The sequence below is a fragment of the Cavia porcellus genome, unplaced genomic scaffold, assembly GCF_034190915.1.
Source record: "Cavia porcellus strain 051 isolate PalLab524CR breed Dunkin Hartley unplaced genomic scaffold, mCavPor4.1 scaffold_17, whole genome shotgun sequence".
Classification (NCBI taxonomy): Eukaryota; Metazoa; Chordata; class Mammalia; order Rodentia; family Caviidae; genus Cavia; species Cavia porcellus.
In genome coordinates, this window is record NW_026947500.1 from 67,710,302 (window position 1) to 67,736,251 (window position 25,950).

A 25,950-nucleotide genomic window follows, 5' to 3' on the forward strand; every position below is an offset into this window, starting at 1 on the left:
ATAAAGGCCCACAATGCAGCATTTCATTGAATTTTCACGGTTTCAGAGTAGGAACATTTTTGCTGGGTTGTGACTTGGTGAGGAATTTGTGGCTGTTTCATGCTGGTTTGCATATTCTCTAAATATTTCAATCAATTCTCTATTAATCTTACACTTTGAAATTTTTCCCATTAGAGGTTTTCATGTCACTTGTAGTTAGATACTCTTTCCTGTCAAAACCCAAATCTTTATCCTCTAGGAATTGACATGGGAATAAACCTGTTCAAGGGAGTTTACTTCACTTGAATCTGTTCCAAATACTCTAACAAATGGATCTATTAAAAATAGTGATGATGCAAAAACATCGTAGACTGGATTTGCATCTATAAATCCTGTTAGAATGACCCAGGGGGTTTCTGAACACTCAAATTCTGCCCCAGTTTGAAGTATGTGTTAATCTGATATAATATCCTGTGCTTTCTTCTTATGTCATCATTTTTAGGAGTTGGTAGAATAACTCAGGTTATTAGAGTGAATTTAAAGGTTATGGGAACATGTTTTTATTGTGGAAGAAACAGACTTTAGGAAAATGTCACTTGAATGACTGAAGGACTGAACAGTTCTTCTACTTGTGAGAAGACTTCCATTGTGGCTGTATGAAAAATTGAATGACAACATTTTCTTCTTAGGTATAGGACTTGTCAATCAGGTACATGAACATCACTGGAAACCCTGAAAGCAAAGGATTTTTGGATTATTTTGCAACAAGGATTCAAAGGACAAATATAATCACACAGCCTACTTTTATGTTGTGAATTTTTTTCTTTAAGTGATCATCCAATGATGCATTTAGTCACGGAACTTTTCACTAATTTCAACCTTTTACACAACTGAACACACAGCAGTTTTCTTTTCTCATGATGTTTCCTAGCAGGTAAAAATTGTAAACTACTTTGTGCTATAAATACTAACATTGTATTTAAATATCTGTATGTGTCTATAAATGTCAGGAAGTTGTATGTCAGTCTTTGCTTTGTTAGGTGCAGAATTTAATATGTGGGCAAATTAACAATGTCTGCCAATAAAGTATTTTCTTTTTTTCATCATATTTGAGAAAATTCTGTAAAGTTAATTTTAGTATTATTAAAAGTTTTATTTATTCTACCAAATAATGGGCTTGGCCAGGTTGATTTCCTCTGGATAGATCAAATTTACAAAGTCATGGAAAGTGTAGAATGTTAGTTTTTCCCTCAAGAAATTCTTCCAGCAGGTGAGAATATTCTACTATTTCTATATGGTAAATGTTTTAATTTGAATGTCTTCATATCTTAGGCATCTTCTTTTTACAATTTAAGATTTTATTGAGAAGTGCAGGTAATGAGAATAGTATTTTGATGTATGGAAGGTATAACCACTTGGAACTATTTCTAGATGCGCAGATCAGCCTCACATTTTTACATGTTTTCTATCACATGGAGTTACATGACACATCTACAGTTATCCTCAGTGTAAAAAGCCTTGATTTGTCAAACTCAGGACAAGACACAAGATGTGAGCTTATAAAAAAAACTGACAATACATACACTAGTTGGAAATTCCTGGGACATACTGAAGTGCAAGAACATCTTATATTCTCATTGTAGTTATCTGAATTGGACTAATAAAACTCACAAAACATAAACATTAATTAGAGCCATGATAAGTACATTTTGTGTTAGTACAAAAATGGCAAGTGATTCATATTACATGCGTAACAGATAAAATAATAAAGTTTTACCTAAATTCATAGCATATTATGTTTCATAATATGGTAACAAAGAAGTATAATTTATTTTAGATATATATATGAATTAGAAACATAAAATTATGTACCAGATGAAGTATGCTAGAAAATAATTGAATAATGGAATAAATATCTAAGTTCTGCATGATTATGTAGGTTTTTATTGGTGAATCTTAAAGATGTTTCAGAAAATATATTAGTACATGTGAATAGAGACACCCACACTCAAGGAAATAATTCATCTACTGTCATTTAGAGAGTTTTAAAAGTCTTCTATTGTTAAATACCATATACAGTTTTCTTGTTACTATTAGTATGCTTTGACTAAATTACAACTTATCTTAACAACCTATGATATATTTTTCTAGAAAAATTTTAAAAGTTCAATTTGAGAAATGAATCATACAATACCTTTCAGTTTTTTGACCACATGCACTTTAGACTAGTGTATACTTTATATATCTTATTTTTTAACATGTCGATGATTTAACTGGCTAATAGCTATAGACTAGTAAAATTTACACTGACAGTTAAGGAGGGAAAGTTTTTAGAAAATAAAAGTATTATACAAACCCTTTTTACTCTTTAACAGGCATAGATTTTTGTCCGTAGGTTGAACCACTGTGGCACATCTCCTGAGGGGGGAGAAGTTCTGCAAAAGAGACATGTGAAAGGTTCCTCACAGCTGGCTTCTGAAGGCAGATCAGATTCTTCCTGCTCATGTCTTCTCCCCCTACCAAGTCCATGTGCATGGAATTCTCTTGCTTCTAACCATAATACATCCAGGTAAATAGTGTTAGTACTTACATACAATAAAATAGATTTCTAAGACATGCAATTTTAATTTATATTCAAAAAAAGATTCATAGTTATAAATATACTATTCTTTATATTCTGGACTATTTGTATAATTCTGATTAAATTTGCACAAATTAATGCTTATAGTGGAACATTGAAAAACAAGAATAATAAAGTTTTAGATTTTATCAGATGTCCTATTCTATAGTGTTCTAAACATGTAATAAAAAATAACCTTAAGAGGTAGATGATGCAGGTATCTCCACATTAACATGGTGGAATGGGGATTTAGGAGTGTTCATTACTTTGGCAAATGTCACATAGACAGTAAATGAACTAAGCTAAGATAGTAAGACAAGCATCACAGCCCAGCAGCCACTGTGCTCAGGATTGTGCTATACTCTCTCCAAGGATATCTTGGATCTTGCTTAGGTGGACACTGAATGGAAATCAGAGTATTATTTGTCATTTGCTACAGGCTGGCAGTTTAGAAGTAATAGTAATAAACTTTCAAAATACCATTTACTTTTAAAATGTGAAAAAAGTCAAATGTCCAGAGTAAGAATTGATAGGTCTGCAATAAGAGCATTGTACATAGTTGGAGTGGAAACAATTATGACCTCATCTAACTCAAAGTCTTCATTTTTTGATCTGCTCTAAAATACTTGTTGTTATGTTTAGAAATTCATTCACACCTGTGCCTTTTGGTGGTATGGATGAATCACTGTTTTTGAGTAGACTGTTTTTGGAATCTGCACATTGAAATTCTGTGTTAAGCATTTAAGTGCATAGGAAGTCTTCTATCTAGCACCATGTTGCACTATTCTCTACCTCATTTTTTATGTTCTATTTTTATCATTTTTTAGTACCTGGCTTATACTGAGTCCTTACAGTGTATAATAATTTTGTCATTTCTAGTCATGAGTTACTTCAGTTAAGTTAAATATGATTGCTGAAAATCAGGATAGAGAATGACAATTTGCTGGGAACTTGATGCCAGCAAAAATTAGATGGACAAGATTATAGGTATAGAAAGTTAAAAAGTCAGATTTAAATAAATCACTAGAGACATTAATGGACTAAATAATTTGGCAGTTATTTGACACATTTCAAATCTTATTACCTGGAGATTTATCAAGATATTTAAAATATTGAAACTTCTTTGATGTGTGAAAGACTGATCATCACATGTGAAGTATGATGCAATAGTATTCAGGTGACTATCCCAAAAGAGGAAGTATCTTTACTGTGGCACAGATCATATGGTGAACTTATTCCACACAAATATTATAAACTAAAATGACTGAGTGTATGTGATCTTATAATCTAGAATTTATTATCACCACTAAAGAGAATATTTTGGGACATCAGAAACACTATCCAAGTTCATTGCTGCTGATTTCTATATCAAGACATGACATATTTACAACGAAGAGTTAATATGCAAAGGTGATGAAGTTTTTTACTATTCTTCTCCATAGAGATTTCTTTTTCATCCTTATCATCACTTGATAAGTTTATATATCTAATCCCATGGAAAGGTTGTTGAAATTACAGTTAGTTTATTTTACTATACCATTTCCAGCACAACCCATGGTGAGAATAAAAACACTACAGCATATTTATAATTATGGGTGGTGAAGGGGGCCTAAGTCTGACCATCATGAAATTTCATCAGAACAAAGACCTCAAGCCAGGGCTCAAAGCTGGATTTTATTAATTTGTGAAGAAAGGAGTGACTAGAGGATGAGTGACTATGTCAATAGCAGTAATTACATGAGTACTATGAGTGGGGCTAGCTAGGAGGTCAGAAAGCACCTCTCTAGTATGCAGAAAGAAGGATATGGAGAAAATCAATTTATGTAACACAATGAGGTAGTAGTTAGTGTCTTGTAGGATGGTATTTTAGGTTTGTTGTGCCTGGGAAGCCATAACCTTTTATCTCAAGGCTTGAATTGAGTCAACAGCCATGGAATAACAGTTCTGCCATACATCCCGGCTCAACCATGTTTAGGAAGACACTGGGGTGAGGAAACAGTGACTGTTTCCTAGCTTCAAAGATTATGCATAAGAACTTCAGTTAGCCCTATTGACACTGCATAGAGCCAACTGAAGGGAAAGGGAAATAGCTTAGCCAGCTCTGTACACATCAGTATATGGAGATAGGGCCAGGTTTAGCCAAAGTGGAGGTAATTGCTGCTTATTTAAGGAGACTTCTCCAGGTTGTCCTCAACAATTCCCTATAGTCTATCATTTATGACAGAGGAAGAACTAATAACAGAACAACAGGCTCCCCTCTCAAAAATAATCACCAGAGGAGACACAGAATTACCAGGAAAGCATTTCATGGTTTTTTGATACAGGAATTCAAAACAATTTACTGAAGGTCCTCTATCTATTCACTACTGTATAACACATAATGATGAAGGCATACTGTATGATAGAATGGATTAATAACTCTATTCATGTTTTCCTGGCAGGTCATATGCTCCTGTACTCTCAACTCTGACACAATCCTTCTAGAAGCCTAAATGGCACATAGTAACAATGTCACAGAATTTATCCTCCTGGGCCTTTCTCAGGATCCCAATGTCCAAAGGGCATTATTTGTCTTGTTTTTACTCATCTACACTGTGACAGTGCTGGGCAACCTGCTCATCATGGTCACTGTCCTTGCCAGCCCCTCCTTGGGATCTCCAATGTACTTTTTCCTTGCCTATCTATCAATCATGGATGCTGTTTATTCCACAGCCATTTCACCCAAGTTGCTTATAGATCTGCTCAGTGACAGAAAGACCATCTCCTTCCCAGCCTGCATGGGCCAACTCTTTGTAGAGCACCTATTTGGTGGTGCTGAGGTCTTCCTTCTGGTAGTGATGGCCTTTGACCGCTATGTGGCCATCTGTAAGCCTCTACACTATTTAACCATCCTGAATCAGCGGGTTTGCATCCTTCTGCTGATGGTAACCTGGACTGGAGGTTTTGTACACTCAGCAGTTCAACTTGTGTTTGTGTCTAGTCTCCCTTTCTGTGGTCCCAATGTCATTGATCATTTCATCTGTGACATGTACCCATTGCTGGAGCTTGCATGCACAGACACCTACTTTATTGGCCTCACTGTGATTGCTAATGGTGGAGCCATCTGCATGGTGGTATTTACCCTTCTGCTTATCTCCTATGGCTTCATCCTAAATTCCCTTAAAACTCACAGCCAGGAAGGACGGAAAAAGGCCTTTTCTACCTGCAGCTCCCACATCACTGTGGTTGTGCTCTTTTTTGTTCCCTGTATTTTTGTTTATGTTAGACCTGTTTCTACCTTTCCCATTGATAAATCTGTAAGTGTGGTTTTCACAGTTATTACTCCCATGCTGAATCCTTTAATATATACTCTGAGAAATTCAGAAATGAAAAGTGCTATGAGTAAACTCTGGTGTATAACATTAAATACAGATCAAATATAAATATGTATGTCTCACACCAAGCGTATTTGCTACTAATTCCACAAACAGTCCATCCATATACCTAGAAATGTCTCAGGTTTTTAAAATTAATGACAGAGTAGTACCCCATTACTACATTGTATTAAAAAACACATTTTTATGTCCATTCATTGTCTGATGGACAATTGCATTTTCCCCAAGATTTAGCTATTTCAAACTGTGCCACTATTTACATGGGTGTGTACATATCACTGTGCTATGATACTTTTTATTGTTTTGGGAAGATATCCACAAGGGGCATAGCTATGTCAAAAAGGACTTCAGGCCCTAGATTTTTGAGGAATCTCCACACTGATTTCCACTGTAGTTGTGCCAGCAGCAGAGCAGAGTTTTCCCCACAGCCCCACCAACATTTGTTATTCATTGATTTCTTGATAATTTACATTCCTCCTGGAGTGAGATGAAGTCTCAGCATAATTTTAATTTACATATTTCAAATGACTGGTGATGTTGAAAATTTCTTATGTATTTATTTTCCACTTGTATTTATTCATCTAGAAGTGTGAATTCATCTCATATACCCATTTTTGGATTGAATCATTAAATCTGAGTTGTCTGGTTTTTTTCAGTTCTTTATATGTTCTAGATAGTCTTGTCTCAGAAACAACTGGCAAATTTTCTTTCCAAATTTGAGTTATCTTTGCAATCTCTTCATGGTTTCTTTTGCCCACAAAAGTTTTTCAATGAGATGAGATCCCAGCTGTTGATTCTTATGTAATAATTTTTCAGTGCCCAATGTTTTGTTCATGAAGTCTTACCCTATATTAATGTTTTCAAGAGTTCTACCTATTCTCTCTCCCAGCTAAGTTAGTGTTTCTATTTTAATATTAAGATCTTCAATGCATTTTTATTTTAGTTTAGGGTATCATGACAGACATAGCCCTAGTTTTAGAATTTGGCATGTGGAAAGAGGTTTTTCCAGCACCATTTATCAAAGAGGCTTTCTTTCAGTGAGTGTATTTGGCTGCTGTGTCAAAGACTAATTGGCTGGGTATGTCTACAATTGTTTCTGCATCTTCTGACCTGTTCCATTGGTACTCATGTCTATTATTTTGCCAGTATCATGCTGTTTTTGTCACAATTGCTTTACAGGGTAATTTCAAATCAAGGACTGATTCTCCCTGCCTTGACTTTGTTGTGTAGAATAGGTCTATTATGCATTGAAATAAATTTTATGAATGTTTTCTCTGGTGCTGTAAAATAAGCTAAAGGTATTTTGATTGGGAATGCATTAAATCTGTATAAGTTTTGAAAGTGTGGTCATTTCACTATATTAGTTCGTCCTACCCAGCAGCAAGGGGTATTCTTCCTTTTTCTAATATCCTATTCATCTGCTTGTTTAGAGTACAATAGTGTTCAATGTAGAGGTGCTTTATCTTCTTCATTAAATTGGTTTGTAAGTATTTCAGTTTTTAAAATTATATTGTGAAAGTTGTTTCCTATAAGAAACTTCCTAAATCAGTAGTTTCTTATATGTGTATAGGAATGCTACTGATATTTGAGTCTTTAGTTTATATCCAACTCCTTTACTGAAGCTGATTATTAAATCTATAAGTATTTTTGTAGAGCTTTTAGGATCTTCTATGTAGAATGAAATGTCATCTGCAGAAATGCTAATTTGACTCTTCTCCTTCCTATCTTTATTACTTTTCTTATCTTTTTTATTTTATTGTAAAATAAAAGTAGAGCAGAGTAGAGCAGAGCAAAACAATGCAAATAACACAGGATTTCAGTAAAAGACAGCAGGAAATCAACAGTGGCTACCAAAATGCCTCTTGTTTTCCTCAAAATACTTGTCCATACATTCACACACAATAGATTAATACATGTCAGAATAGTATAAAAGCAATCAAAGCACAAGAATGAGAGCCATAAGGCTTTTCAAGACCAGACACTAGTAAATCAATAATGGCTGCCATAATCTCCTGTTTTCTTCAAAATAGCTGTCCATTCTTCATATATATTGGAATAAAGTTATTAAAAATAGACTAAAATCAATCAAAACCAAGAAGAAATTATTTGCTTTTGAATCAAAATGATGAAAAATCATAAGTGACTACTATTGTGTCTTGTTTTCTTCAGTATAGTTCATATTATCACACATGCTAAAAACAATTCTCATCAAATCTTTAGGTGAAGTTCTAGGCATATATAACCCTATGCATCTATCCATTGTGTATTAGAGGAAAAACAAAAACAATAAATAAATAACTATACCTTAGAACCCAAAACAATAACAATGTAGACTTTGAAAACAAGGTGGTAGGAACATAACAATTTTTGTTGTTTTTCAGTTATCTTTATAAGTCTTATTTACATTACCAGATACAGTCATGCTAAATTGATCTAATCCTACTGATGTTTCTGTTTTTTTCAAGAACTAATAGAATTTAGTACTAAAATCATCTTTGTAATCTTAAGTATATATATATAATATTTATATGAATTTATAACTTATTTTATTATCTTCCTGCTTTTCTTTGTTTCCTTGAGTTACTTTTTCCTCTTCGAGCAGTTTCTTATCCTTTCAAAATATTTATTGAAGATTTTGTATTTTATTTGCTCTTTCAGTTTCTTACACTAAGGAGACAAATGGCATTTACACATGTGAGTTTGATTTATTTCACTTATGAGTATGGGCTCAAGTGGCATGCATTTACATATAAAAGCCTCAATGTGGTCTTTATAGGTGAGTAGTATTCCATTGTATAAAAATACCATGTCTCTTTTATCCATTCCTCAGTTGATGGGCATTTGGGTAGTTTCGAAGATTTAGCTATTATAAATTGTGCTGCTATAAACATGAGTGTACATGTATCACTGTGATATGATGTTTTCAGTTTTTCTGGGAATAGGCCCAGAAGTGGAATAGCTGGATCAAATGGGACTTTCAATCCTAGCCTTTTGAGTACACTCCACATGATTTCCACAGTTATTGCACCACTGTACGCCCTAATCAACAGTGCAGAAGTGTTCCTTTCTCCCCACAGCCTCTCCAGCATTTGCTATTGGTGGCTTTCTTGATCATGGCCATTCTTCCTGGAGTGAAATGGAATCTCAGTGTGGTTTTAATTTGCATTTCTCTAATGAAATTGAATGTTTTTTCTTTTATTTATTTGTCATTTGTATTTCTTCATCTGAGAAGTGTGTATTCAATTCAGATACCCATATTTGGATTGGGTCTTTGAATTTTGGGGGTCTGAGTTTTAAAAATTCTTTATATGTTCTAAATAGAAGTCTTTTGTCTAAGGGACAGTTGACTAAGATTTCTTTCCCAATTCTTGGGCTTTCTTTTCACCCTGTTGAAGATTTCTTTTGATGTGCAAAAACTGTTTAATAAGATGAGATCCCAGTTGTTGATTCTGGGAAATATTTCCTGTGCAGTTTGATTTTTGTTCATGAATTCTCTGCTGACACCTGTCTTGAAGATTTTTACCTGCTTTGTCTTCCAGTTTATTTAGTGTCTCTGTTTGATATTTAGATCTTTGATCCATTTTGACTTTAGTTTAGTACATGGTTATGGGCATGGGTCTACTTTTAGCTTTTGGCATATGGAAAGCAAGTTTCTCCATCACCACTTATCAAGGAGGCTATCTTTCTTCCAGTGAACATATTTGGCTCCTTTGTCAAAGATAAAGTGGCTGAGTGTGTTTATAGTTGTGGTTGTATATTCTAATGTATTCCATTGATCTTCAGGTCTGTTTTTATTCCAGTATCATGCTGATTTTATTACAGTAGCTTTGTAGTATAACTTCAAGTCAGGGATTATGGTGCCTCCTGCTTTGCCTTTGTTGTCTAGAATTGCCTTTGCTATTTTAGGTCTTTTCTAGTTCCAGATAAACTTTAGGAATGATTTTTCTAGATCTGTGAAGTGTGCTAATGGTATTTTAATTGGAATTGCATTAAAACTGTTTACCAACTTTGGGAGAATGACTATTTTCACAATGTTTGTTCTTCCTATCCATTAAGAAGGAATATCATTCTATTTTCTGAGATCCTCTTAGAGTTCTTGTTTTAGAATACTATAATTTTCACTAAATAGCTCTTTCACTTCCTTTGTTAGATTGATTCCTAAGTATTTAGTTTTTTTGGATGCTATTATGGATCATATGGTTTCTCTTATTTACCTCTCAATGAGTTTGTTGTTTGTGTACAGGAATGCTATTGATTTTTGAGTGTTGACTTTGTATCCAGCTATATTACTGAATTTGGTTATTACATCTAGAAGCCTTTCAGTGGAGTTTTGGGTATCTCCTATGTAGAGTATCATGTCATCTGCAATTAATGATAGTTTATCTTCTTTCTTTGCTATCTTTATTCTTTTTATTTCTCTCATCTAATTTCTCTGGCTAATATTTCCAGCACTATGTTAAATAGGAGTTGTGATAGTGGATAGACTTGTCTTGTTTCTGATGTTAGAGTGAAAGAGTTCAGTTTTTGACCGTTTAATATGATGCTGATTATTGGTTTGTTATAGATGGCTCTTATCAAAATGGGGTAAAGACCATTCTTTATGATTTTCCATTAGGTTCCTATCCTGAGTGAGTGTGGATTTATCAAAAGCTTTTTCTGCATCTATTGAGATGATCACATGATTCTTATCTTTGTCTCTATTGATATGATTTATTACACTTATTGATTTGTGTATGTTTAACCATCCCTACATTCCTGGGATGAATCCCACTTGGTCATCGTGTATGATCTTCTTGATGACTTGGTGCATTCTGTTTGCCAGTATTTTATTGAGGATTTTTGCACCTATGTTCATTATGGAGATTGGCCTATAGTTTTCTTTTTTGGTTGGGTCTTTCTCTGGTTTTGGTAATAGGGTGACACTTGCTTCCAGGAATGAGTTAGGAAGAATTGCAAGAGTTTGAAGAGTGTTAGCATTAAGTTTTCCTTGAATTTCTTGTAGAATTCAGCTGTGAATCCATCAGGCCCTGTGCTTTTTATGTTGATAAGGTTCTCATTATATTTCCAATTTCATTAACTGAAATGGAGTTATTAAGTATTTTACATCTACTTGATTCAGCTTTGATAATTCTTATATTTCTAGGAATCTATCCATTTCTTCTTTTTATCAAACTTTGAGAGTAAGTTTTGCAATGTAGGTATTGATGATCTTCATTTCCACAGGAACTGTAGTGATTTCACTCTTCATTTTTACATGAATTTAAGTTTTTTCTTCCTTTTTAAAAAATAAGGTTGGCTAGGAACTTAAAATTTTATTTATTCTTTCAAAGATATAACTCTTTTACTTGTTAATTCTTTGTGCTGTTTATTTAGTCTCAGTCGTGTTAATTTCTGCCCTGATTTTTAATTTCTTCCCTCCTTTTGGCTTTGGGGTTTACTTGCTCTTGTTTGTCTAGATGTTTGAGGTGTAGCATCCAGTTGCTTATTTGTGTTTATTCTGTTTTCCTGATGTAGGAGTTCACTGCAATAAATTTGCCTTTGAAGACTGCTTTCATTGCATCCCACAGGTTCTGGCAAGCTATATTTATATTTTCATTTGCTTGTAGATATTGTTTAATTTCCTCTTTAATTTCTTGTATGAGCCATTGATTGTTCAGGAGTGTGTTTTTTAATTTCCATTTGTGTTTGCAGCTTCTTTTGTCATTAATTTCCAGTTTTATAGCACTATAGTCAGATAATATGCATGGGATAGTGTTCTTTTTCATTTATTTAAGCATGTTCTATCGCCTAGTATATGGTCTATTTTAGAGAATGTTCCATGTGTAGCTGAGAAGAATGTATATTCTGATGTTGTTGGGTGGAATACTCTGTACACATCTGCTAAGTCCACTGGTTCAGAAGTTTCATTCAATTATGTTATTTCTTTTCTGACTTTCTGTCCAGTAAATCTATCTCTTTATGTCAAAGGGGTGTTAAAGTCTCCTGTTATAATTATGTTATTGCTTGTTTATTATTTTTATTAATATTTGTTTTACATTGCTGAGTGCTCCTGTATTTGGTGCATATATATTTAGGGCTGCTGTCTCTTCCTCTTGAAGTTTTCTCTTAACTGACATGTAGTGACCTTCTTTATCTCTTCTGATCATTCTTGGTTTCAACTTCACATTGTCTGCAAACAGCACAGCTATCCCTGCTATTTTTGGAGTTCCTATAGCATGAAGTATTGTTTTCCATCCTTTGTCTTTCAGTCTATGAATTTTCTTTTGGGTTAGGTTGGTTTCTTCTATGCAGCAAATGGTTGAATTTTGTCTCTTGATCCATTCTGCTAGTCTGTTTCTTTTAATGGATACATTGAGGCCATTTACATTAATGGTTATAACATATATATATGGCTCATTTTTGTCATGTATTTTGCATTTCTGCTGTTGATTCTTTACCTTCCATCTCTGTTTAGTAGTCTGGCTTGCTTAATGGCTTCATTCTGTTGGAGTTCTTGGAGTTGTTGCTTTTATGTCTATCTAGTGTATCTTTTAGTATTCTTTGCAGAGTTGGTTTGGTGGTCATGAAATTCTTCAGCTATTCTTTGTCATGGAAGTATCTTATTTCTACTTCAATTTTGGAGGGCAGTTTTGTAGGCTACATCAATCTGGGTTGGAAGTCATTTTCCTTTAGGATTTGAAATACTTCATTCCATGATTTTCTTGACTTCATTGGTTGTGTTGAGAAGTCTGCTGTTGTTCTGATGGGCTTTCCTTTATAGGTGATCTGTCTCTTTTCTATAACAGATTTAATATTCTATTTTTATGTTGAATTTCTGGGATGTTGATTATTGTATGTCTGAGTGTAAATTTATTTTAGTTTTGGCTAATTGGATTTCGATACGCTTCACTTATCTGTATACCAGTTTCCTTTTCCATGTTTGAGAAATTTTCTGCTATTATTTCTGTAAACAGCCTTTGGATATCGTGTGTTGTCACCTTCTTTCTCATTTACGCCTATCAATCTTACAATATTTTTCTTCGCATTGTCTTGAAACTGTTCAATTGTTATTTCCTGGTTCTTTGTTATTTTTATCAGATCTTCCTTTCCTGGTCACTAACTGCAGTCTTCTCTTTGAGGTCTGACGGTCTTATCTTCACATTCATTCATGCAGTTTTGCCAGGTTTCAATGGTATTTTTGATTTCCGGGATGTCGTCTTGAATCTATTTCACATATTCTATTGTTTTCTTATGTTGTTTATGCAAGAATTCCATCTTTTTGTAGCACTCCTTGATTTTTTTAAGCTAAGTCTTCTTTAGATGTGTTCAGCATTTCTTTTATTTTGTTTATCATTTCTTCTTTACCTGGGAAATATTTCTGATCTGAGTTTCTCTATAGCTTGATGGAGATACTTCTTTACTTCAGTTGCTATCATTTCCCAAGTTTCAGGTGTATCACTTACATTTTCTTCTATGTCCATGTCTCCTAAGCTTATTTGGGATGGACTGGAGGTTTGACATTGCATTTTGCTTTTTTGTTTTGTCATTTTCCTATATTCCCCAGTTCTGTAGTGGCACTTAGAGACTCCCAAGATGGAGGATGTACACTGCATGGACCTTTAGCACTCTCCACATTGCTCACCAAAGTATACCAGCTGCTTCAGGTCACTGTAGGGCCGTACCAGGTTGGGAGCGGTATAGTATGGCTGAATCATATGTGGAGTATACTGGAAGGGCTTTTTGCTCATGACACATGGCACACCAAAGCTCCCCAGCTTCTTGGGATCTCTTGGTGTGGCTCTACCAGGTTCCAAGCAAAGACCCACCACTTCACAGCTAGGTAGGGATCACTGTGTTAGACTTAAGCTCAAAGGTAGTAGCACAGTGAGGCAGGGATTTCTGAGGTGGGCTGCAGCTCATATGAAGCAGCTCCCTGCTATCTAGCAGTCACTTAGTAAGGTCCAGTGAAGACCAGAGTGATGACCCAGAAGTCCCCCAGTATTTGGGTATGCAGGACAGAGGTTCCAGGCAGAGCCCAGTGGCTGCTCAGCTAGGTAGGATACACTGTGGTAGGCTTCAGCTATTATGCAGTGGCTCCCTGCTACCTGGAAGTTGCTGGGCAGGGCCTAGCCAAACTGTAGTGATGACACAGAGGTCCCACAGTGTTCTGGAATGCCAGGGAGGGGCACACCAGGTTCCAGGCAAGTCCCATGGCTGCACAGCTAGGTAGGGATTTCTGTGGCAGGCTTCAGATCACACATGGCAGATTCCTGCTACTTGTGAGGGGCCTTCTTTTTTAAAAAATTAATTGTTCTGGCTAGTATTTCTAGAACTCTATTAAGAGTGGCTATAGTGGAGCAGCGCAGAATCCTACCCCAGCCTGAGAGAACTCTCTTCCTGGCCTGGGAATCAGGCCGGTTCCCTGCCAGGAACCGTGAGTGGAGCAGCAGTGGTGTGGAATCCCACCCAGCCTGGGAGAACTCTCTTTCTGGCCTGGGGACCAGGCTGGTTCCCTGCTGGGACCCATGAGTGGAGCACCAGTGGTGTGGAATCCCACCCCAACCTGGGGGAACTCTCTTCCTGGTGTGGGGGCCGGGCCACAGTTTCCTGCCAAGTCCAGTGAGTGGTGCTGCCTCAGTGAATCCCATCCCAGGCTGGTGGAACTCTCTCCCACACTTGGAACAACACTTGAAGTTCAAAAATACAGGAAAATGACAAACAAAAGACCAAAATGCAATCTAAAACAACCAGCCTATCCCAAGAAAGCCTAGGAAACACATGCATAGAAGAAAACACATTCCACATACCTGAAATACCTGAAATAATAGTAACTGAAATAAAGAAGCAACTCTGGGAAGCCTTAAAGGAATTCAAACTACAAATACTCTCTCAAGTAAAAGAAGAAATGATAAAAGAAATGAAGGAGATGCTGAACATAGCTAAAGAAGACACAATTTAAAAACTGGAGGAACTAAACAAAAGGATAGAATCCCTGGATGAACAATATAAGAAACAAACAGAATACATAAAACAGATGCAAAGAGATATACAGGAAATCAAAAATTCCATTGAAAGTTGTAAAAACCGCCTCAATGAATGTGAGGATAGAATCTAAGACTTTGAAGAGAAGATTGCAGCAAGTGAACAGGAATGGAAAGATCTTTTAAAAATAACAAGAAATCAGGAAATAACAATTCAACACCTGCAAGATGACACAAAGAGGAACAACATAAGGTTGATAGGGATAAATGAAAAAGAAGGGGACAACATAAAGGATGTCAAGAAGATATTTAGAGAAATGATAGCTGAAAATTTTCCAAACACAAGATTAGAAACTGGTATCAAGATCAATGAAGCATACAGAACTCCAAATAGCCATAACCAAAATAAATCTACACCCAGACATATAATAATGACCATCCCAGAAATCAAACAAAAGAATAGAATATTAAAAGCTTTCAGAGAGAAAAGACAGATCACCTATAAAGGAAAACCTATCAGAATCACAACAGACTTCTCAGCACAAACAATAAAGTCAAGAAGAGAATGGAGTGAAGTATTTCAGATCCTAAAGGAAAATGATTTCCAACCTAGGCTGATGTACCCTGCAAAACTGTCCTTCAAAATAGATGGAGAAATAAGATACTTCCATGACAAAGAACAGCTGAAAAACGTCATGATCACCAAGCCAACCCTGCAAAGAATACTGAAAGACAGCCTAGATACATTTAGGAAAAAACTGCTAAACAAAGCAGACAATTAAACAGAGCAGAAAGATAAAGGTGCAAGAGCAGAAAGATAACATGTCAACAATAAACCAATATATAACACTTATAAGCATTAATGTCAATGGTCTTAATACAACAATTAAAAGAAACAGACTGGCAGAATGGATCAAGAAACAAAATCCAACCAAATGCTGTCTACAAGAAACCCATCTAATGCAAAAGGATACTCACAGACTGAAAGTCAAAGGATGGAAACAATACTTCATGAAACAGGAACCCCCAAAAAAGTGGGGGTAGCTATTCTGTTTGCAAAAAATGTGAACTTCAAGCCAATAATGATCAGAAGGGATAAAGAAGGTCACTACATACTGATTACGGGAAAACTCCAAGAGGATGAGATAACTATCTTAAATATATATGCACCAAACTCCAGAGCACCCAGTTATATAAAACAAGTACCAACAGAAATGAAAAAGCAAATTAGCAGTAACACAATTCTAACAGGAGATATTAACACACCATTGACACCAATGGACAGATCAACCAGACAGAAGATCAACAAAGAAATAAAAGAACTGAATCTCACCTGTGAACAAAAGGACTTAATAGACATGTACAGAGTATTTCACCCAACAACAACAGAATACACATTCTTCTCAGTAGTAAATGGGACATTCTCTAAAATAGACCATATACTAACTCACAGAACATTTTTAAATAAAGGCAAAAGAGTTGAAATTATTCCTTGTGTGCTATCGAACCATAACACTATGAAATTAGAAATTAATCATAAAAGATACTTCAAAATTCCCACAAACACATGGAAACTGAATAACACACTCTTGAATAATCAGTGGGTCACAGAGGAAATTAAAGAAGAAATTAAACAAAACCTACAAACAAACGAAAACACAAATACAACTTACCGGAATCTGTGGGATGCAATGAAAGTTGTCCTCAGAGGAAAATTAATTGCACTGAGTTCCCACATCAGGAACATAGAATGAATACAAATAAATAACCTGATGTTACACCTCAAACATCTAGAAAAAGAAGAGCAAGTCAAGCCCAAAGAAGAAAAGAAATTTAAAAAATCAGAGCAGATATCAATGCAATAGAGACCAAAAAAACAATCCAAAAAGTCAGCAAATCAAAGAGCTGGTTCTTTGAAAGAATAAATAAAATCCACAAGCCCCTAGCCAACCTTATTTTAAAAGGGGGAGGAAAAGCTCAAATTCATGCAATAAGGAGTGAAAGAGGCAAAATTACTACAGACCCTATAGAAATACAGAAGATCATAACACCTATTTCGAAAACCTCTACTCTCAAAGGTTTGATAACACAGAGGAAATAGGTTCCTAGAAGTATATGAAGTACCTAAGGTAGGTCACAAAGATGTAAAACTACTAAATAACTCAATTTCTATTAATCAAATTGAAAATGTAATTAAACCTTTACCTACAAAGAGGAGCCCAGGCCCAGATGGATTCACTGCAGAATTCTACAAGAAATACAAAGATGACTTACTGCCAACATTCCTCAAACTCTTCAATGAAATTGAAAGGGAAGCAATCCTTCCCAAATCGTTCCTCAAAGCACATACTACTCTAGCACTAAAACTAGAGAAGGACTCAACTGAAAAAGAGGACTACAGACCAATCTCCCTATTGAACACAGATGCAAAAATCCTCAATAAAATATTGGCAAATAGGGTGCAGCAAATCATCAAGAAGATCGTACACCCTGACCAAATGGGATTCATGCCAGGCATGCAGGGATGGTTCAACATATGTAAATCAGTAAATGTAATCCACCATATCAATAAAGCCAAAAGTAAGAATCACATGATCATTTCTAATAGATGCAGAAAAAGCCTTTGTTAAGGTCCAACATTCATTCATGATAAGAACATTACAGAAAATTGCAATAGATGGCCTTTACCTCAATATAATTAAGGCCGTTCATGACAAACCAACAGCCAGTATCATACTAAATGGCCAAAAATTGAAGCCTTTACTTTAAAATCAGGCACAAGATAAGGATGTCCTTTATCACCACTCCTATTTAATATAGTACTGGAAGTACTAGACAGAGCAATTAGACAAGAGAGAGAAATAAAAGAGGTAAAGATAAGAAAAGAAGAAGTTAAATTGTCATTGTTTGCAGATGACATGATACTCTACTTAGAAAACCCCCTAAACTCCACTGAAAAACTCTTATATATAATGAATTCAGTAATGTAGCTGGATACAAAATCAATACTCAGAAATCAATAGCATTCCTGTACACTGACAATAAAATCAGAGAGAGAAATAAGAGAAGCCACACTCTTCACACTAGAAAGCAAAAAAATGAGATACTTTGGAATTACTCTCATGAAAGAAGTGAAAAACCTATACAGGGAAAATTATAATACACTGAAAGAAGAAAGTGATGATGATTTCAGAAAATGGAAAGACATCCCTTGCTCATGGATAGAAAGAACAAACATTGTCAAAATGGTCATTCTCCCAAAACTGTTATACGGATTCAATGCAATTCCAATGAAAATACTATGAACATACCTTATAGATCTAGAGAAATCACTCCTAAAATTCATCTGGAACCAGAAGAGACCTAGAATAGCAAAGGCAATTCTAAGCAGCAAAGGCAAGACAGGAGGCATCACAATCCCTGACTTGAAGTTATACTACAAAGCAACAGTAGTAAAATCAACATGGTACTGGAATCAAACACAGCCAAAGGGGGCTGGGGATTTAGCTCAGTGGCATAAGCACCTGTCTTGCAAGCAGGCAGTCATGACTTTGATCCCTGATACCTGTAAAAATACAAAAAAAAAAAAAAAACAGAGCCAAAGATCAATGGAATAGATTAGAAGATACAACCACAACTACAAACACACTCAACAACCTTATCTTTGATAAAGGAGCCAAGCAGGTTCACTGGAAGAACGACAGTCTCTTTAATAAATGGTGTTGGAAAAACTGGCTCTCCATTTATCAAAAAAAATCTAGACCCAAGCCTATCACCATGTACTAAATTAAAATCTAAATGGATCAAAGATATGAATATTAAAACAGAAACACTAAATCTATTGGAAGACAAATTAGGTAGAATCCTTGAAGATATAGGGGTAGGTAGAGAATTCATGAACAGGACTCAAACTGCACGGGAAATACATCCCAGAATCAATAACTGGAATCACCTCTTTTAAAAAGTTTCTACATGTCAAAAAAATCTCGGCATAGTGAAAAGAAAACCCACAAACTGGGAAAAGATCTTAGTGAACTCCCTCTCAGAAAAGGGACTTTTGTCTAAAACATATAAAGGATCTTTTTTTATTTAAGAGGAAAAAGAGAAAAACACAAAACAAAACAAAGCGGTGTAAGGGTACACGTAATACAGAACTACAAAAAAAAAAAAAAAACCATAACAGTAAGAAATCACCTGTTAATAGATTACATATTATCATCTTGAAAATAGTTGCTCAACTCACAGTATCAAAGCATACAAGGTGGACATTCAAACTGGGAGACTGCAAACAGCTGTGTTCAATGATCCAAAAACATTGATATAGTCAGCTATTTAACACCCCTAAGTACACTTGCTGTTATATCCGTTAGAGCTCTTTTTATTTTTTTCCCTATTTTTTATAACAAAATTTACACATTTTGGATTTTATTACTCCTTAGTGCTTATTACTTTTTTTGGGGGGGGGAGAGAATACAGTCAAATACGGCAAAACAAAGCTGTCAGTCAAAACTAAGAATAGACATAGCACATGGTGTAGAACAGAGTACAAGGTTATCAACAATGGTTATCAACGTTGTCTCTTGTTTCCTTAAAAAGAATTGTCTATCTCATTAGATATTATAAAGTTGGACAAAACAGTAGAGAACAAGACCAATAAAACTTAGGCATTGTAAACATTACAGGACTTCCAAAGAAGACAATAGTCAAACCAGAATGGGTATCTTAGTGAATCTTATTGCCTTCAAAGTAGTTGCCTATATCCTCAAACTTGATACTATCATACAGAATGGAACAGAGTCTAATCAGTCAAAACAAGATCGTGGGAGTCTTACAGGACTTCAAAACAAGTTAATAGGAAATCAAAAAGAGATACTATTTATATATCCTAATTTTTTAAATTTTTTCCCTTAAGTAAGACAAACATAAGAAATGACTAAATAATTTTTTAAAAGAATAAGGGGAGATTGAGATAAAACAGGACATAACAATATAACAATACAGGTCAAAGCATGACTGTTTCAGCAACCTAGTACTTCACCACCATACAACCCTACTTAATAGTAGTTACCATAGTGTCTGTCTTTTTCCTTGAAATATTTGGATAAAACTTCATATACTCTAGCTTCAAATATTTCCATATCAAGAAGCCCAGAGTAAAGCCTTTCTAATTAATGAGTGAAAACTTTATAAGGCTTCAAGGCCACATAATGGGGAATCATGATTACCACATATTTTTATATATTTATATCATTACTTACATTAGGGAAACTATTCAGTATTCACACATGCGAGATTGATTTATTTCACTTATGAGTATGGTCTCAAGCTGCGCCCATTTATTGATAAATATCTCAATGTGATCCTTCTTTATAGCTGAATAATACTCCATTGTATAGAAATACCACAACTTTTTTATCCATTCCTCAGTTGATGGACACTTGGGTTATTTCCAAGATCTGGCGATTACAAATTGTGCTGCTATAAACATAGGTGCACATATATCACTGTGGTATGATGCTTTCAGTTCTTCTGGGAATATGCCTAGAATTGGAATAGCTGGAATAAATGGGATTTCCAATCCCAACTTTTTGAGAAATCTCCAGACAGATCTCGACAAAGGCTGCACCAGTCTACACTCCCACCAGCAGTGCAGGAGAGTTCCTTTTTCCCCACAGCCTCTCCAGCATTTGTTGTTGGTTTTCTTCATCCTGGCCATTCTTTCAGGAGTGAGATGGTATCTCAGTGTGGTTTTAATTTGCATTTCTCTAATGACCAATGATGATGAGCATTTTTTCATGTATTTATTTGCCATTTGCATTTCTTCATCTGAGAAGTGCGTATTCATCTCAGATGCCCATTTTTGGATTGGATCTTTGAATTTTGGAGGTCTGAGTTTTTTTAATTCTTTATATGTTTTAGACAAGAGGCCCTTGTCTGAGAGAGAATTCACTAAAATCTTTTCCCAATTTATGGGTTTTCTTTTCACTATGCTGGAGATTTCTTTTGACATGCAGAAACTTTTTAATAAGAAGTGGTCCCAGTTATTGATTCTGGGAAGTATTTCCTGTGCGGTTTGAGTCCTGTTCATGAATTCTCTACCTACTCCTATGTCTCCAAGGTTTCTACCTAATTTGTCTTCCAATAGATTTAGTGTTTCTGTTTTAATATTCAGATCTTTGACCCATTTAGATTTTAATTTAGTACATGGTGATAGACATGGCTCTAGCTTTAGTTTTTGGCAAATGGAGAGCCAGTTTTTCCAGCACCATTTATTAAAGAGACTGTCGTTTTTCCAGTGAACCTGCTTGGCTCCTTTATCAAAGATAAGGTGGTTGAGTGTGTTTGTAGTTGTGGTTGTATCTTCTAACCTATTCCATTGATCTTCGGTTCTGTTTTGATTCCAATACCATGTTGATTTTACTACTGTTGCTTTGTAATATAACTTCAAGTCAGGGATTGTGATGCCTCCTGCTTTGTCTTTGCTGCTTAGAATTGCCTTTGCGATTCTAGGTCTCTTCTGGTTCCCTAACCCTAACCCTAACCCTAACCCTAAGAGTCTTTCAATGGAGTTTAGGGGGTCTTCTATGTAGAGTATCATGTCATCTGCAAACAATGATAATTTAACTTCTTCTTTTCCTATGTTTACCCCTTTTATTTCTCTTTCTTGCCTAATTGCTCTGGCTAATACTTCCAGTACTATATTAAATAGGAGTGGTGATAAAGGACATCCTTGTCTTGTGCCCGATTTTAAAGTAAAGGCTTTCAATTTTTGGCCATTTAGTATGATGCTGGCTGTTGGTTTGTCATAAATGGCCTTTATTATATTGAGGTAAACACCATTTATTCCAATTTTCTGTAAAGTTCTCATCATGAATAGGTGTTGGACCTTATCGAAGGCTTTTTCTGCATCTATAGAAATGATCATGTGATTCTTATTTTTGGCTTTATTGATATGGTGGATTATATTTATTGATTTGCATATGTTGAACCATCCTTGCATTCCTGGGATGAATCCCACTTGGTCATGGTGTATAAACTTCTTGATGATTTGCTGGATCCTATTTGCCAATATTTTATTGAGGATTTTTGCATCTGTGTTCAGGGGGAGATCGGTCTATAGTTATCTTTTATAGTTGGGTCTTTCTCAGGTTTTGGTACTAGAGTAATATTTGCTTCCAGGAATGACTTAGGAAGGATTGCTTCCCTTTCAATTTCATTGAAGAGTTTGAGGAGTGTCGGCATTAGGTCTTCTTTGTATTTCTTGTCGAATTCTACAGTGAATCCATCTGGGCCTGGGCTCTTCTTGGTGGGTAAGGACTTAATTACATTTTCAATTTCATTAGCAGATATTGGGTTATTCAACAGTTTTACATCCTCTTGCTCTAGCTTGGTACTTCATATGCTTGTTAGAATCTGTCTATTTCTTCTGTGTTATCAAACTTTTGAGAGTAGAGGTTTTCGAAATAGGTGTTGATGATCTTCTGTATTTCTATTGGGTCTGTAGTGATTTCTCTTTTTTCATTTCTTATTGCATGAATTTGAGCTTTTTCTTCCCTTTTTTAAATAAGGTTGGCTAGGAGCCTATCTATTTATTTATTCTTTCAAAGAACCAACTCTTTCATTTGTTGATTCTTTGGATTGTTTTCTTAGTCTCTAATGCATTGATTTCTGCTCTGATTTTTATAATTTCCTCTCTTCTTTTGGCTTTGGGCTTGACTTGCTCTTCTTTTTCTAGCTATTTGAGGTGTAGCATCAAGTTATTTATTTGTATTCATTCTGTTTTCCTGATGTGGGAACTCAGTGCAATAAATTTTCCTCTCAGAACGGCTTTCATTTCATCCCACAAATTCGGGTATGTTGTATCTGCATTTTCATTTTCCTTTAGGTATTGTTTAATTTCTTCTTTAATTTCTTCTGTGACCCACTGATTGCTCAAGAGTGTGTTATTCAGTTTCCATGTGTTTGCGGGATTTTTGCAGTATCTTTTATCATTAATTTCTAATTTCAGAGCGCTATGATCCGATAACATGCAAGGCATGATTTCAACTCTTTTGCATTTGCTTAAATATGTTCTGTGAGCTACTATATGGTCTATTTTAGAAAATTATCCAGGTACTGCTGAGAAGAATGTGTATTCTGATGTTGTTGGGTGGAACATTCTGTATATGTCTATCAAACCCATTTGTTCACAGGTGTGATTCAGTTCTGTTATTTCTTTGCTCATTTTCTGTCTGGTTGATCTGTCCCTTGGTGTCAATGGCGTATTAAGGTCTCCTGTTACAATTGTGTTACTGATAATTTGAGTTTTCATTTCTGTTAATAATTGTTTTATATAACTGGGTGCTCTCGAGTTTGGTGCGTATATATTTAAGATATTTATCTCTTCCTCTTGGAGTTTTCCCCTTACAAGTATGTAGTGACCTTCTTTGTCCTTTGTGGTCATTGTTGGTTTAAAGTTCACGTTGTCTGCAAACAGAATGGCTACTCCTGCCTTTTTTTGGATTCCTGCTGCATGAAGAATTGTTTTCCATCCTTTGACTTTCAGTCTGTGAGTATCCTTCTGGGTTAGATGGGTTTCCTGTAAACAGCATACGGTTGGATTTTGTTTCTTGATCCATTCTGCTAATCTGTTTCTTTTGATTGGTGCATTGAGACCATTTACATTAATGGTTATTACTGTTAAATGCTGGTTAATTGTAGCAATGTTATCTCTCTGCTGTTGCATCTTTATCTTTCTGTTCTGTTTAATTATTTGCTTTGCTTAGTGTTTTTTTCCTTTGTGTATCTAAACTGTCTTTCAATATTTTTTGCAGGGTTGGTTTGGTGTTCATGAAGTTCTTCAGCTGTTCTTTGTCATGGAAGTATCATATTTCACCATCTGTTTTGAATGATAGTTTTGCAGGATATATCAGTCTTGGTTGGAAATCATTTTGCTTTAGGATCTGGGAAACTTCACTCCATGCTCTTCTTGACTTTATCGTTTGTGCTGAGAAGTCTGCTGTGATTCTGATAGGTTTCCTTTATAAGTGATCTGTCTTTTGTCTCTGACAGCTTTTAATAATCTATTCTTGTGTTGGATTTCTGGGATGGTGATTATTATATGTCTGGGTGTAGTTTCCTTTTGATTGTGACTATTTGGAGTTCTATATGCTTCACTGATCCTGATGTCAGTTTCTGATCTCATGCTTGGGAAATTTTCAGCTATTACTTCTCTAAATATCCTCCTGACATCCTTCATGTTGTCTCCCTCTCTTTCATTAATCCCTATCATTCTTATGTTATTCTTCTTTGCATCGTCTTGCAGTTGTTGAATTGTTGTTTCCTGATTCCTTGTTATTATCAAAAGATCTTTCCTTTCCTGTTCACTAGCTGCAATCCTGTCTTCAACGTCTGAAATTCTATCTTCACTTTCATTGAGGCGGTTTTTGCAACTTTCAGTGGAGTTTTTTATTTCCTGTATATCTCTGTGCATCTGCATTATGTATTCTGTTTGTTTCTTATATTGCTCATCTAGGGATTCTATCTTTTTGTTTAGTTCCTCCAATTTTTTAACTGTGTTTTCCTTAGATATATTCAGAATCTCTTTCATTTCTTTTATCATTTCTTCTTTTACCTGGGAGATTATTTCGAGTTTGAATTCCTTTAAAGCTTCCTGGAGTTGCTTGTTAATTTCAGTAGCTATTGTGTCCAATACTTGAGGTGAATGGCTTATATTTTCTTCTATATACATTGCTCCTAGGGTTTCTTGAGATGGGCTGGAGGTTTGAGGTTGTAATTTGGTCTTTTGTCATTTTCCTATATTTCTGTGTTTCAAGTGTTATTTGAAAGCTCCCTCAGGGTCTGTTGGAAATCCCCTTCTATGTTCACAGCTCCTGAGACTCTGGCACCCAGTTACCCCAAGCCACTGGGCCTGTTCTGCCTGCTCAGAACTCTGCAGTTCCAGACAAGCTGGGCCTCAGGGACACTGTGCACCCACCTGTCCCTTGGAAGCTCCACAGTTCTTCAATCGCAGCCGGGTTAGGGTATTCACCACAGGCCTCAGTTCCTCAGGAACCTGTGGTCCCTCCCTGCTTGCAGAGATATCCACAGTCCTCCAGACACACGGAGAGGCCGATACAGGCACCCCAGATCCGCCCAGCTCCTCCTCCCATGGCTAGGTGTGGCCGCAAAACAGGCTGGGCTCGGCTGTTAGTGTGGGCAGGCCCACCCGTCGGGAGCTCAACAGTTCTCCAAGTGCAACCGGAATTGGGAGGCTGATGTGGAGGCCTCAAACCCACCTCTCCCCTTCACTGCACCTGGAAGCCTGGGGGGACTCCAACAGTCTGGGCTGAGATATCCAGAGTCCTCCAGACACGCAGAGAGGCCGATGAGGGCACCCCAGATCTTCCCAGCTCCTCCTCTGCACACTGATGGCCAGGCACCTAAAACATATAAAGGATTAAAAAAACTCAGACCCCGAACATTCAAAGACCCAATCCAAAAATGGGCATCTGACATGAATACACACTTCTCAGATGAAGAAATCCAAATGGCAAATAAATACATGAAAAAATGTTCATCATCATTGGTCATTCAGAAAATGCAAATTAAAACCACACTGTCATTGCATCTCACTCCTGAAAGAATGGCCAGGATCAAGAAAACGAACAACAACAAATGCTGGAGAGGCTGTGGGGAAAAAGGAAATGTCCTACATTGTTGGTGGGAATGTAGACTGGTACAGCTTTTGTGGAGGTCAGTCTTAAGATTTCTCAAAAAACTGGAATTGGGACTTCTGGGAGATCATGGCGGACAGAGAGCAGCAGCTACAGAGGCTCTCTGAAAGACCCAGCTTAGAATTCAGGAATGGTGCGGAGTAAGGAATCATAAGCAAGTGGAGATATCCCCTGCTGACCCAAGAACGAACTGGGCTGAGAGAAACCAACTGGGAATGCAATCCTGGTGCTATACCAGGAACAGAAAAGCCTCAGTGTGGAAGCTGGAGCCCGCGGCATTGGAAGCCGCGATTTGGGTTTCC

At 36.0% G+C, this 25,950-nt stretch overlaps 2 protein-coding genes across 3 annotated transcripts in view; one reads left to right on the forward strand and one right to left on the reverse strand.

Annotated features, from left to right (window-relative positions):
• Window positions 1-537: 537 nt before the first annotated feature.
• Window positions 538-25,950, reverse strand: part of Znf699 (zinc finger protein 699) — a 68,373-nt gene continuing 42,960 nt past the window's right edge. The window contains exons 6-8 of the mRNA XM_063228609.1: window positions 25,229-25,354; window positions 2,336-2,414; window positions 538-711 (exon numbers count right to left, since the gene is read on the reverse strand). Coding sequence (XP_063084679.1) covers window positions 2,341-2,414; window positions 25,229-25,354 — 200 coding nt within the window. The 3' untranslated portion in view covers window positions 538-711; window positions 2,336-2,340. The remainder of the gene's footprint in view (window positions 712-2,335; window positions 2,415-25,228; window positions 25,355-25,950) is intronic.
• On the forward strand, window positions 5,092-8,366 carry LOC100723305 (olfactory receptor 4A5-like). 2 transcript variants are annotated; one of them, XM_013149258.1, is made up of 2 exons: window positions 5,092-5,992; window positions 8,320-8,366. In XM_013149258.1, exons 1-2 carry the CDS (start codon window positions 5,092-5,094, stop codon window positions 8,364-8,366), a joined length of 948 nt encoding a protein of 315 aa, XP_013004712.1. The 2 variants fall into 2 exon arrangements, with proteins under 2 accessions (XP_013004712.1, XP_003461225.1); XM_003461177.1 differs by lacking the exon at window positions 8,320-8,366 and having other exon boundaries at window positions 5,092-6,021.